At 60.4% G+C, this 11,803-nt stretch overlaps 4 protein-coding genes across 4 annotated transcripts; 2 read left to right on the top strand and 2 right to left on the bottom strand.

The window, feature by feature from the left end:
• Positions 1 to 309: 309 nt before the first annotated feature.
• WHR41_03496 (uncharacterized protein) lies at positions 310 to 1,939 on the top strand. Its single transcript, XM_069372102.1, has 5 exons — positions 310 to 522; positions 581 to 861; positions 930 to 1,164; positions 1,236 to 1,472; positions 1,566 to 1,939. Exons 1-5 carry the CDS (start codon positions 460 to 462, stop codon positions 1,638 to 1,640), a joined length of 891 nt encoding a protein of 296 aa, XP_069230858.1. The 5' UTR covers positions 310 to 459; the 3' UTR covers positions 1,641 to 1,939.
• On the bottom strand, positions 1,863 to 3,683 carry YHM2 (Citrate/oxoglutarate carrier protein). Its single transcript, XM_069372101.1, has 3 exons — positions 3,057 to 3,683; positions 2,595 to 2,967; positions 1,863 to 2,538 (listed from the first exon to the last, which is right to left on the bottom strand). The coding sequence occupies exons 1-3, from the start codon at positions 3,280 to 3,282 to the stop codon at positions 2,181 to 2,183; spliced, it is 957 nt and encodes a 318-aa protein (XP_069230857.1). The 5' UTR covers positions 3,283 to 3,683; the 3' UTR covers positions 1,863 to 2,180.
• A 768-nt stretch (positions 3,684 to 4,451) lies between these two features.
• On the bottom strand, positions 4,452 to 5,964 carry citA (Citrate synthase, mitochondrial; the record flags this gene model as incomplete). The annotated part of the gene is made up of 2 exons (XM_069372100.1): positions 4,452 to 5,756; positions 5,854 to 5,964. The coding sequence occupies 2 exons, from the start codon at positions 5,962 to 5,964 to the stop codon at positions 4,452 to 4,454; spliced, it is 1,416 nt and encodes a 471-aa protein (XP_069230856.1).
• A 1,688-nt stretch (positions 5,965 to 7,652) lies between these two features.
• WHR41_03493 (uncharacterized protein) lies at positions 7,653 to 9,929 on the top strand (the record flags this gene model as incomplete). The annotated part of the gene is made up of 1 exon (XM_069372099.1): positions 7,653 to 9,929. The coding sequence occupies one exon, from the start codon at positions 7,653 to 7,655 to the stop codon at positions 9,927 to 9,929; it is 2,277 nt and encodes a 758-aa protein (XP_069230855.1).
• Positions 9,930 to 11,803: the final 1,874 nt, after the last annotated feature.

Raw genomic sequence — 11,803 nt, 5'->3', positions numbered from 1 at the left:
AGTCCCTCTTTTACAATGACACGATCACTTTTGTCTGGGTAATCCGATCTCACACAGTGCATCTGTCGTCGTGTCACGCACACCCGCGAGATGGAATATCCCGTCAGCAGCCATACAATTGGACTTTACATAATCTCTCGACCTGCACCCTTCAATGTTCAATTCTTCTAACGTCCATTATGAAAGACGTCGCGAAGCCGTCCCTGCATGCCCCTAGCAAACCCGGCTCTTTCGCCGCAACAGCCGTCAGCCCCACCACCATTGATCAGCAAACCCCCACTTTCGTCATGCCCAAAAGCAACATCATCCGCGTGGTGTTCGAGGCTTCGACCACATCTGAGGAAACCAGCACATTCTCCTTGACCCATTGGCCGATTGAGAGCATCTGTATAAACTCTACACCCCTCTTTACAACTCGACCCAGAAATCCACCCTCAGCAGAGCCCCACCACCGCAACAATGGCCAACATCCACACCCCCATCCCAAACCTCAAACTCAACGACGGCAACAGCATTCCCATGGTCCCTCTCCTTCCCCTCCCATCCCCCAGTTCCCCCAACCAAACTAACACCCATCCAGCTCGCCTACGGCACCGGCACAGCCTGGTACAAAACCGGCGACGAATCGCAGCTGGACGAAGCCTGCATCTCCAGCGCCCAGATGGCCATCGGACTCGGCTACCACCACCTCGACGGCGCCGAAGTCTACAAGACCGAGACCGAGCTCGGGACGGCCATCAAGAACTCCGGCGTCGCGCGCGAGAAGCTCTACGTCGTCACCAAAGTCCTGCCCAACATCGAAGACATCCCCTCCGCGCTCGAGACCAGCCTCAAGAAGCTCGGCGTCAGCTACGTAGACCTGTACGTCCCGTCCCAACCCCCCTCCTCCCCTCCACAAACCAGCTAACGCCTCGCCTCCCCCAAAAAAGCTACCTAATCCACGCCCCCTTCTTCTCCGACAACAAAGCCACCCACCAAGCCAAATGGGCCCAAATGGAGTCCCTGCAAGCCTCGGGCCTCGCGCGCTCCATCGGCGTCTCAAACTACCTGCCCGAGCAGCTCGCCTGGCTCCTCGAAACCGCCCGCGTCCCGCCCGCCATCAACCAGATCGAGTTCCACCCCTACCTGCAGCACAAGGAGCTGCTCAAGTACCACAGGGAGCACGTACGTTTGCCTCCCCTGCCCTGCCCCTCCCCCCCAAAAGACCCCCCGACTGACACGCTCTTGCGGCGCAGAACATCGCGACCTCCGCCTACGCGCCCCTGACGCCCGTGACGAAAGCCTCGCCGGGCCCCGTGGACGAGGTCCTCGGCGCGCTGGCGAAGAAGTACGCCGTCAGTCCCGGCGAAATTTGTCTGCGGTGGTGCGTGGAGCAGGACGTCGTGGCGGTCACGACGAGCGCGAAGGAGCAGAGGCTGAGCGATTACTTGCGGGCGATGACGTTTAAGCTTACGCCGAGGGAGGTGGGGATGGTGAGTTCTTTTCTTGTGGTCCCTTTCTGTTCTTTTTTTTTTCTTTGTCCGGTTTGGGAAGGGGGTGTTTTGCTGACGCAGCGTATCGTCTAGATCAACGAGGCGGGCGAGGGGAAGCATTTCCGCGGGTTCTGGACGCATAAGTTTGGGGAGGAGGATAGGAGGTAGAAGATTTTGCGGGTGACTGACTGCGTCGTGGAGAGGTTCTTTCTTGTTGGGCGGCGATGGCGAGGAGTGAAGGCGTGCCATACCTGAAAGCGCCTTGGGTAGGTTCAGCGCCGGTCTCCTTGCAACAATAAAGCTACCTTGCGCCACCTGGACGCCGTGAAGCAGACAGAAGTGGGAGGAGAACGAATGTCCTCTCCCGGAAGATGAGGTGGACTGAGATAATGCGTTGAGCAGCAACTTTTGCATTGTTTCGTCTAGCGCATACATGCAAGCAAGCAAGCAAGCCATGCTTTTCTGCGCTCCGGTATAGTCTATCAAATGCTCGTGTCCCAAGGCCGCAAACTCAAATGCCCTCCAGTAAACAGACCCGAATGCCCTTCATCAACCGACAAGCGCAAGAAAGAAGAAGCGCTCTGAAATCCTCACACACACACATGAATCCCGTCTGAAAACGATGTCAAAGACCCAGCTCTTCGCAGCCGAACATCTCATCTCATCAAAGCAAAACGCCTCAAAACCAGCAAGCGATATTCCTAGAGCTTAGTGCTTCGCCGTCGGCGCCTCGCCCGTGATCTTCTCCACCGCCTCCTTGGCCACGTCGCCGAGCGCGACCATGCACACCGTCTGCCAGACGCCGAGGCCGATGCGCGGCATGACGCCGCGGTAGAGGCCGCGCACGCCGCTCTGCCCGTAGATGTAGCGGAAGGTGTTGCCGACGGTCATCTTCTTGGGCCGGTTGGGGTCGTCCTTCTTGCTCTGCATCTCGACGCGCACGACCTCGATCGGCTGGTTCCAGGCCGACAGGCCGCCGCCGAGCGCCGAGGCAAGGATCTTCTCCGGCACGCCGAGCTTGATGCTCGGGTCTTCTTTGCCGGTTACTTTGCGGATGCCGGATTCGCTGGGAGGGGTGTCAGTGAATGGATAGCGCTGGGCGGGGAAGTGGGATGAACGTACGCGACACGGCTGAGACCGAACCTGCTGCCCCAGTTGGTGACCTGTCTGACGGCGACGGCGTTGACGCCCTTGTTGATGCCGCGGATGCCCTCGCGGCGGTAGATGTCCATGAAGGTGGCCATGGTGCCGGGGGCCTTGCCGCCGGCCTCGACGGCGCGGTGCTTGGTCATCTCGACCGTCTTCATGCACGTGCAGAAGCCCATGGTCGCGTAGGCCTGCGCCAGGCCGCCCGTCATGCCGCCGATGATGCCGCCGCCGAAGTTGTTCGCGCCGAAGCTCTTGGCGTAGTACTCGGCCTCGGAGGCGACGAAGAGGAGGACGGCGCCCTTGGTGGAGGCTTCGATCCAGGCCCAGGGGATGAGGCCTTGGTAGACTGGTTGCTGTTAGCGAAGGGTGTCTTGTGAGGTGGGTTGGCGATAAAGCTCGCGATTGGAGCTGTAGCTCCAGCTGCCATCTACTTACAACCGAGAGCGCCGCCGCGGTTCCAGATCCTGGCGAGGGCACCACCCATGCCGTCCTGCCTGTTGGCGGCCATGGTGGTCTTCATGACCTCGAGCGGCTGGCCGAGGGTGGTGACCTCGAACAGGTTGAGGCCGGCGCCGAGCAGCAGGTTGCTGAACTTGACGGGCTTCTTCTCCAGCTTGGCCGGGGCGGCCACGGTAGGGACGCCGGTGACGGTGGAAGACATGGCGGAGGCGGTGCTGCTGGCTGCGCGCGAGGGAGTGAGGCCGGACCGAGGCGGTAGGGCGGCTTCGGTGCCTGGTGGAGGGAGAGGCGCGGTGTATATGGCGGTGTTGTTGCTCGGGAGCGCAGCAGCGATGGCGGCCGAGCTACGCGGGTGATTTAGGGGTCTCGGGCTGGAGCTGGGGTTGCTGTGCTGGGCGTCGGCTATTGAAAGCGTGCGACGGCGGTTGGCGGGCGGTGATGGGGTGGAGAGCAGCACAGGGAGGAAGAGGAGGAGGAGGAGGAGCGGCGCGGGTGTAGGTGAGGTCAGGTGATGAGGTGCGTGAGAGTAATAAGAGGATGTGCAGGCGGAAGTGTATATAGAGGCGCGCGAAGCACAGGCGCGGCGCAGGCGGTGCCACGGTGGTCAACCGTCAACCGTCAGCAGCGGCAGCAGCAGCAGCGTCGGCGTGGTTGAGGCTCCCACGCGCAGCCCCAGGCCCGGCGCAGGGCATCCCGTCGTCCCATTCTCTCGGCGCAACCTCTGGCCAGCCGCTCAACGCACCTGCGACCGCCCCCATCGGACCTCCGAAGGCCTGTCGTGCGCGATGATCGCTGCCCGCGCCCGCCCATGCGCAAACACCGCGGCTGGTGATCTTCCGTGCCATGGTTGCTCGGAGAATTGTTTGCCGCACGCTAACGGCCCCGAGTACCGCAGAGGCCACCGCTCGCCGTCCATGGGCTCGTCCGTAGCTTGCCATGTGGGGATTCTTCAGCGGTGATGTGCAAACAGAAACGACTTTGGCTTCTGCTAACGAGTTCTGACGATGCTTGTAATCTAGGATTCCGAGTGGAGAGCTTGGATGCACATCATAGGGTTAAAAAAAAGTATCGGAGTTTCGCTACATAAAGTACACAGAATGACAGTCCTGCCAATCTCCTTTCCTCTCCTCGAACATACAGAGCCAGCGCTCCCCAATGAGAACACAATACAGGTATCGTTGACTTTCCCGGCAAGCGCCCTCTGACTTCAAGGCTGGAAAAAAAGGTCCGCAAAAATATCTATCTTTTCACATGATGGTTGTGCACGCCCACCGTTCCCCCGCCGTCTCCGCCGAGGAGATCGAGTGCGCGCGCGACATTGTTGCTCTTCACAACGGGTGCTGCTCGCGGGAGGGGCAGCTTGTGTGGAATTCAAAGCTTAGCACCGACGAGCTTGGCCCAGGCCTCGGTGGAGAAGGACTTGGGGCGCTCGATCGGGGCACCGACGGCACGGTCGATGATGAGCTGGGGAAGCACACCGAGCGCTCTGCTGACACCGAAGAGAACGGTGTAGAAGTTCTGCTCGGTGAGGCCGTAGTACTGCAGGAGCACACCGGAGTGGGCGTCGACGTTGGGGAAGGGGTTCTTGGTCTTGCCGTGCTCGGTGAGGACGCCGGGGGCGATCTTGTAGACCTGCGAGACGAGCTTGAACATGGGGTCGTCGGGCAGGTGCTTGAGCGCGAACTCGCGCTGGCTGACGTAGCGCGGGTCGGTCTTGCGGAGGACGGCGTGGCCGTAGCCGGGGACGACGCGGCCAGACTTGAGGGTGTCCCAGAGGTACTTGGTGATGTTCTCGTCGGAGAGGTCGGAGCCGACGGTGGACTTCATCTCGGTGAGCCACTTGAGCACCTCCTGGTTGGCGAGACCGTGGAGGGGACCGGCAAGACCGTTGAGGCCAGCGGCGAGGGAGAGGTAGGCAGAGCTGAGGGCAGAGCCGACCAGGTGGGTGGTGTGGGCGGAGACGTTGCCACCCTCGTGGTCGGTGTGGATGGTCAGGTAGAGACGCATGAGCTCAACGAAGTCCTTGTTCTCGGCGAAGCCGAGCTGGTTGGCCAGGTTGTAGGAGTAGTCCTGGTCCTTCTGGGTGGGCGCAACCTTGCCGTCCTTGTAGACGTTGCGGTAGATGCGGGCGGCGATGTTGGGGAGCTTGCCGATGAGGTCCATCGAGTCCTCGAAGGTGTGCTCCCAGTACTCGGTCTTCTTCATGCCCTTGGCGTAGGCCTTGGAGAAGTTGGACTCGTGCTCAAGCGCGGTGACGGCGAGAGAGAACTGAGCCATGGGGTGGAGGTCGCTGGGGCAGCGGTCGATGAGCTCGGTGACGAAGGAGGGGAGCTCGCTGCGGGCGGCCCACTCGGCGGAGAGGTCGCGGACCTGCTGCTCGGAGGGGACCTCGCCGGTGAGGAGGAGCCAGAAGAGACCCTCGGGGAGGGGCTCGTTGCCGCCGGGGGCCTTGGGGAGGACCTCCTGGCACTCGGGAATGGTCTTGCCGCGGAAGCGGATACCCTCCTCAGAGTCGAGGACGGAGCCCTCCCAGACGAGGGACTTGATGCCACGGGCACCACCGTAGACCTGGTCGAGGGTGACCTCGCCAATGACCTTGTTACCGTGCTCCTTCTTCAGGGTCTTGATCTGCTCGATCTTCTCGGGCAGGCCGGCGGCGAAGGTCTCCTTGAGGGACTGTGGGAGGGAGCGCGCGTCAGTGAGGATGCTCTGAAGCTGTAGACGATGCCGCCAGAGATGATGAAGCTCCGCGACGGATGAAGGCGGGACTTACGGCGGTCTTGCTGGCGTAGGTCCTGGTGGCATTGAAGGCAACCTTCTGGGAGACGGTGTTGCCGGCCATGGCGCGGCGGAGCGCAGTCTTGGACATGCTGGAGACGGCCATTGTGGATGATGTGTGGGGGGGGTATATGGAAGATGGGAGGAGCGAGGTGGGTGAGATAAAGTCCAAGGAGGCCTCGGGACGAAGAGAGGAATGCGGGAGTGGATGCGGGTGAGCGGTGGTGATCCGGCGAAAAATGGCACAGAGCTCCAAACAGCTGGTCGGGAGGGCAGCGGGAAGGTGGGCTCGGAGGTGAGCACTGGCCAGGACGTCACTTCAACAGCTCCCAGCGGGCGTCGGGCGCGCTACGCCAGAATTCTGGTGGGACGGGCGACGGGCGCGGCAGCAGCTGCGGCGGACGACGGACATGGCGAGGCCGGGGGGTGTCTCGGCAGCGTCACGCCATTGGCAGACATGGGCAGAGGCAGGGAGTGAATGGTGTTGGCAGGCCGAGGGCTCCGGCATGTATGTGTGTGGGTGTGCGGGCGTGTAGTGTACTGTATGGCCGGTCTGTCGAGCTGTCGCCCGTGTTCACAAAAATATCCGTGTAGGGCCTGAGGTAAGGAACGGTACAGACGCAGGCATCTATCTCACACCCCAGCCGCTGTTGTGTTTCACCAAGAAACAAGAAATATCCTGCGCGCACGATTCCATGCCGCTCTCACAATAGCACCCGTCCAGCGCTGCTATTCCGGCCGTCGCGCATGGTGTTGGCGACCCGGACTCCGGTATTCTCACGCTTAGTCGCATGCACCGTACCCTACGTTATCACATTATCTCACGCTGCCGGTGCCCGTTGTTTTTTGCGGCAGCTGAGCCGCACAGATCCCGCCTCGTGGTTTCCACGGATACAGCCGGAACTCTGCTCGTACCGGAAGTGAATTCAATCATCCTCGCCGAGACCACCGCACCGAGGTCCGCTGACATCACGTGATCGCAGCCGCCGCAGAATCTGTGCAACAACCCCGTGCGACTTCCACTTCTCCCTTCGCGCGAGACCTTCACGACACCTAGCTCATCCCCTCACACCCAGCACACTCGCGTATTACGTGCTTCTACCGTCACCTTCAGCCTTGGATCAGCCAGCTTACTGATTGATCCTCTTTGGCATCAGCCAAGCTTCTGTGTGTGCGCGCTCTCGCAAACACCGCCAGACCAGCGACTCCTTTAGCCCGAGCCCTGCTACCCGACGACTTCCTTCCTCCATCATCAGCATCATCTTTCACCTGCTTTCACGGCGATCGCATTCACTGTGGGCGCGTGATAGCTCTTGACTTCCGATAGTGAAGAGCCGACGCTATCCGCCTCTCACAGCTTATTTAAGCAGGTCTGACCGCCCGCCTGTGCGCGCGCTGGCCGTTCCCTTCATCACCACAACCGCACCACCGCTGCTCTAGCAACATCAAACTAGCGGCTCGCTCTCCTCGACTACGCGATCATCATCACCGACCGAAACCCGCCTCGCAGACAAGCAGGCACATCTAGAATATTCTCTGCGTCAGCAACATATCACCCAACCCGCGACACATCCAGAAGCGCTTGGCATAGGGACTTTTGTCCGCACACTGTTCACAAATCCTTAGCGTGAACATCATAACCTGACATCTGTTACTGATCTTGCAGGCCGACTGTAGTCAGTAGTCACTGGTCTCTTTAAGTCACCACCGGAGTGTAGACTTGCCTATCCCCGGCGCAGTAGCAGTTACGTACAGTAGGCTTCCGGACATACGCAGGCTGAACGCTTCGCGATCATGGCTGCGCCATCTCTCAGTGATTTGGAGCCCATGCTGGCATCCCTCAATCAACTGAAGCCACCGGGCGCTAGTAGGAATAAGATCAACGCCATCACCGAACTCAGCGCGGCCAATGTCCAGGCCGAGCAACATATCGCTCAGTGCATGTACCGCGCGCTTAAGAAGGCGCCGGCGACTCACAAACTTGGTGCGCTGTATGTTATAGACAGTGTCGTTCGCAAGTGGATCGATTTCGCGAAGAACGCCGGGCAGGACCTCCAGATCGAAGGCAGAGGAGAACCCGGCACGTACCCAGCCGCCGTAAAGCGCATCACAGAGCTCATGCCCGCTCTGATGGACGATATTGCCAAGGTCATCCCCGCCGATCAGAAGGCCAAGTTTGAGAACATGATCACGATCTGGGAGCGTGCCAACACCTTCCCTGCCAACTTGCTCGAGGACTTCAGGCAGAAGCTCAGCGAGCCCCAGCCTGTCTCCAACATCAACGGTAGCGGTGCCCACGCGGCGCAGAACCAGGGTAAGCAGTCTAGCGGCAAGACGTTCAGGGCTCCCATTCCTACACGACCTCTTCACACTCCTGTTGGCTATCCTCCGCAGCGACTGTATGATCAGGGCGTTCTGTCCAGGCAAGGCGAGCCGCTAAACACGCAGAATGCAGGTAATGCCCAGCAAGCATCCGCACATGCTCAACAGGCGCCTCCTCAAGCTCAAGCACACCAAGCACCTGCTGCACCGCCTCAAGACGTCAACAGCATTCTTGCCGCTCTCGCCAACTCTGCGCCCAAGGCTACACCGCCGCAGCCGGTGGCCCAGCAGCCACCACCCCCACCGCCCGTCAACCCTGCTGCTCAGCTCCCGTCTCAGCTGGCAGCGATGTTCGGTAATGGATTTCCTCCAGCTTTCCCTCCTCAAGCGCCCGCCGGTTTCCCGCAACCGCCAGCATCACAGCCTCCACCCTTCAACTTGGCAGGATTCCAACCGCCTCCCAACTTTCCTGCATTCCCACCGCAGCAGCCTCCCTCGATCCCTCAGACATTTGCTCAAGCTCCACCTCCGCCGCAGCCTGCGCCGGCGCTCGCGCAAGCTGACCCTCTCGCACCGCTGCGTAACATTCTACCTCAGCACATCGTCGATGATCAGCCCAGGCTCATGCAAGCGTTGAACCTGTTGCAAGATTTGCAGAAAGGCGGGCTGCCTATGGAGCACTGGGGACCTATTCTGCAGGCTTTCAGCGATCAGGCCGAAACGCAGGCTCCGCCGCCGGGACAACAGCAACCACTACAACAACAGGCTGGAGGATACGATGGATACAACAATGGCAGAGACCGGAGCAGAAGCCCGGACAGGGAACGTCGTGCTGGTGGAAGAGGAAGCCCCAGCTACGGTGCATACGAAGGTCCTGACCAGCAGGATCAGCGCAATGGACGCGGAGGCCGCGATAAGGGCAGGTACAGGCAGCGCTCACCCATGCGCAACAATGGTGGCAACATGCCGAACGGCGCGTCACACGGACCGAAGAACATCATGACCGACGACACCCTTCCACCTAATCACATTCGCGTCCTCTCTCGCACTCTGTTCGTCGGCGGCGCAAACGGCTCCCAACAAGAAATTTCCGAGCTCTTCTCCCGCTTCGGCGAAGTCGCCTCGTGTATCCCCAACCGCGAGAAGCGCCACGCCTTTGTCAAGATGACCACCCGCGAGTACACTTTGAACGCCAAAGCCGGCGTCGAAGCGCTGCAGAACGCCAGTGACCGCGAGACCATGGCCGTCGCGCGCCAGACGAAATGGGGCGTCGGCTTCGGCCCTCGCGAGTGCTTCGACTACACCAAGGGCGAATCCGTCATCCCCATCTCGCGCCTGACCGAGGCCGACATGAAGTGGATGCTTACGGCCGAGTACGGTGGCACCGGCGGTCGCCCGCTCGAGTCCGGCATGACGATCGAGGAGCCGGACATCGAGATCGGCGCCGGCGTCAGCTCCAAGGCCATGAGCAAGCGCGTCGGGCCCGACGGCGCCCAGCACGGCGGCGGCGGCGGCGGCGGCGGTGGCAAGCACCAGAACAAGCACGACGGCGGCCATGGTCACGGCCACCATGGCGGGAAGAACAGGAGAGGCGGACGCTTTCACCACCACAACAGAGACGATGTTGGTGGAGGGTACGCTGGCATGCCGCCTGGCGGGTATCAGCAGGTCGTCAGGCCGGAGCCTGTCGCTGTCGCTACGCCGCCGGCTGTGCCTGGCTTTGGATTCAGTCTGCCTGGCGCCAGGTAGAGAGTGGGGATTGAACGATTGAAGAATTATTGATTGATTTTTTTCTTTTGGTTTCCTGTTTTGTTTGTTTGTTTTGTATGCGCGGATGAGGTGTGTCTGATATTCCTGGCTTTTTGCATTGCATCACGGAGCGGAATGTTCACTTGCCACAAAAATCATCTGGCGGATGGGTGGGTCTTGTTCGCGTTCGCATTCGGGAAGGGCGAGCAAGCAAGGACAAGCTCGTCCAAGCAGCAGACTAGCCGAAAGTACGGCGCTTGTAGTAATACAGTAACCAGATGACTAAGCTTTGCATTTTGAACCTCACTTCTCTATCATCAATTGTCCCTTCTCATGCCATCGTAGCAGGTATCCTCCTGTCGCAGACAGCGGCTACCTAGGCATCGACAATCTCAAGGTTCAACAAACCCACGCCACGCCAGGCACCCACTTACCTTTTCCCATCGCATGCACTTCCCCCGAAGGATCATAGCCCTACGCAAACCCAAATACCCGCGCACCCACCTTAGGCAACCACTTTATGTATTCCTGCAGCCCACGCACCCGGCCATTAAACGATCAAGCAACGCGGCCAGCCGCGGCTATGCTCTCAAGCTTCTCGTATTCCCAAACCACAGTCCGGCTCTGGCAGCGGATCAGGCGAGCGATCCGCAAGGCGCAGCAATTCGCTTGTATTTCGGTTCCCCTTCCTCTGTCCGAGCTAGATCGGATAACTCGGATTGAGATGAGAAGGCCACGGAGCTCGCTTGTGCGATTCGGACTTTCCGCCAGCTAGCAAAGCTGACGCTGAAGCTGTTCGGGGGTTTTGATGGACGTCTATTTTTTCGAGACGGCAATCACTCAGGCACACGCAGATACAGCAGGCAAATCAACATGCGAGGCCGACGGGGCGGATGAGATGTGCCGGAGGATTCTCGTGCGGCTGAAGGGATCGCCTGCGGGCGCATAAGCGAGCTCCTTCGGGTGTGTACTGTACATACGTGATAGTACTGCTGCAGGCGGGTCATCGTCACGCTTCCTGCTGTAAAACCATAAGCGCCTTAAACTAAGGTAAGCCGCCCGGCCCTTTAATTAGCGGCTGCGCCGTGTGGGAAAGTGGATGCCGTGCCACCACGCCGCAGAGAGCTAGAGGGAGACTTTGAGCCGACGGCGGGCCGCTCGCCTTGATTTTGGACGGAGGAGCTAGAAGACGACGTGTACGCTAAGACACGGCGAAGTTGGCTTTTAGCGCTGTGCTGCTTCGGCTTGAGACCAGGGCGTTGCAGACTGCGACCGGTGAGGGGTGAGAGAGAGAGGGTTGTGGAGTCCGGGCGTTGGACGTCGGGGGCGGTTGATGAGCGGTTCGCGGCTGGTTGGGAGAGTGGAGGGAGAAATTGTTGCGGTGCTGTTCGTGCTTTGCCGTGAGCGGCCCGTGGGTTGGCTGTTACAGCGGCTTTCAGGTTTCGCGCGTGGGTAGCGTGCTCAGGGTTTCTGGTCGGTTAGAGAGTTGGAAAGAGGGTTTTTCACCATATGGAGAGAGGGAGATGGTGAAGTCAATCCGCCCTCCCACATCGTCATCACCAAGACCGACAACCACGACGACAGAGTTCGGGACCGACGTCGACAAACGAACTCCCGGCGTCGATGCGGCGATCGCCCCGACACGTGAGCTGTGGCGTGGACCGCCGCGTCGTCGTCGTCGTCCCGTCGTCCCTGTCGCGTGAGGCTCTGAGCGAATCTACACAGTGACACCGTAACGCTCTGCCACCTTACGTATTCCCCGCCAATCGTCGTTGCGGCGCCCCTGGCGGCCGCGCGTTGCACAGACTGGAGGCTTTTGGCGCTGGGGTCTGCTCGTCGCCGCCGCGAACCACCCGCACCGCAGGCCCATTCTC

This window comes from Cladosporium halotolerans, assembly GCF_011745625.1.
Source record: "Cladosporium halotolerans strain TM138-S3 chromosome Unknown Sca9, whole genome shotgun sequence".
Classification (NCBI taxonomy): Eukaryota; Fungi; Ascomycota; class Dothideomycetes; order Cladosporiales; family Cladosporiaceae; genus Cladosporium; species Cladosporium halotolerans.
This window is presented reverse-complemented; position numbering and strand designations above follow the sequence as displayed.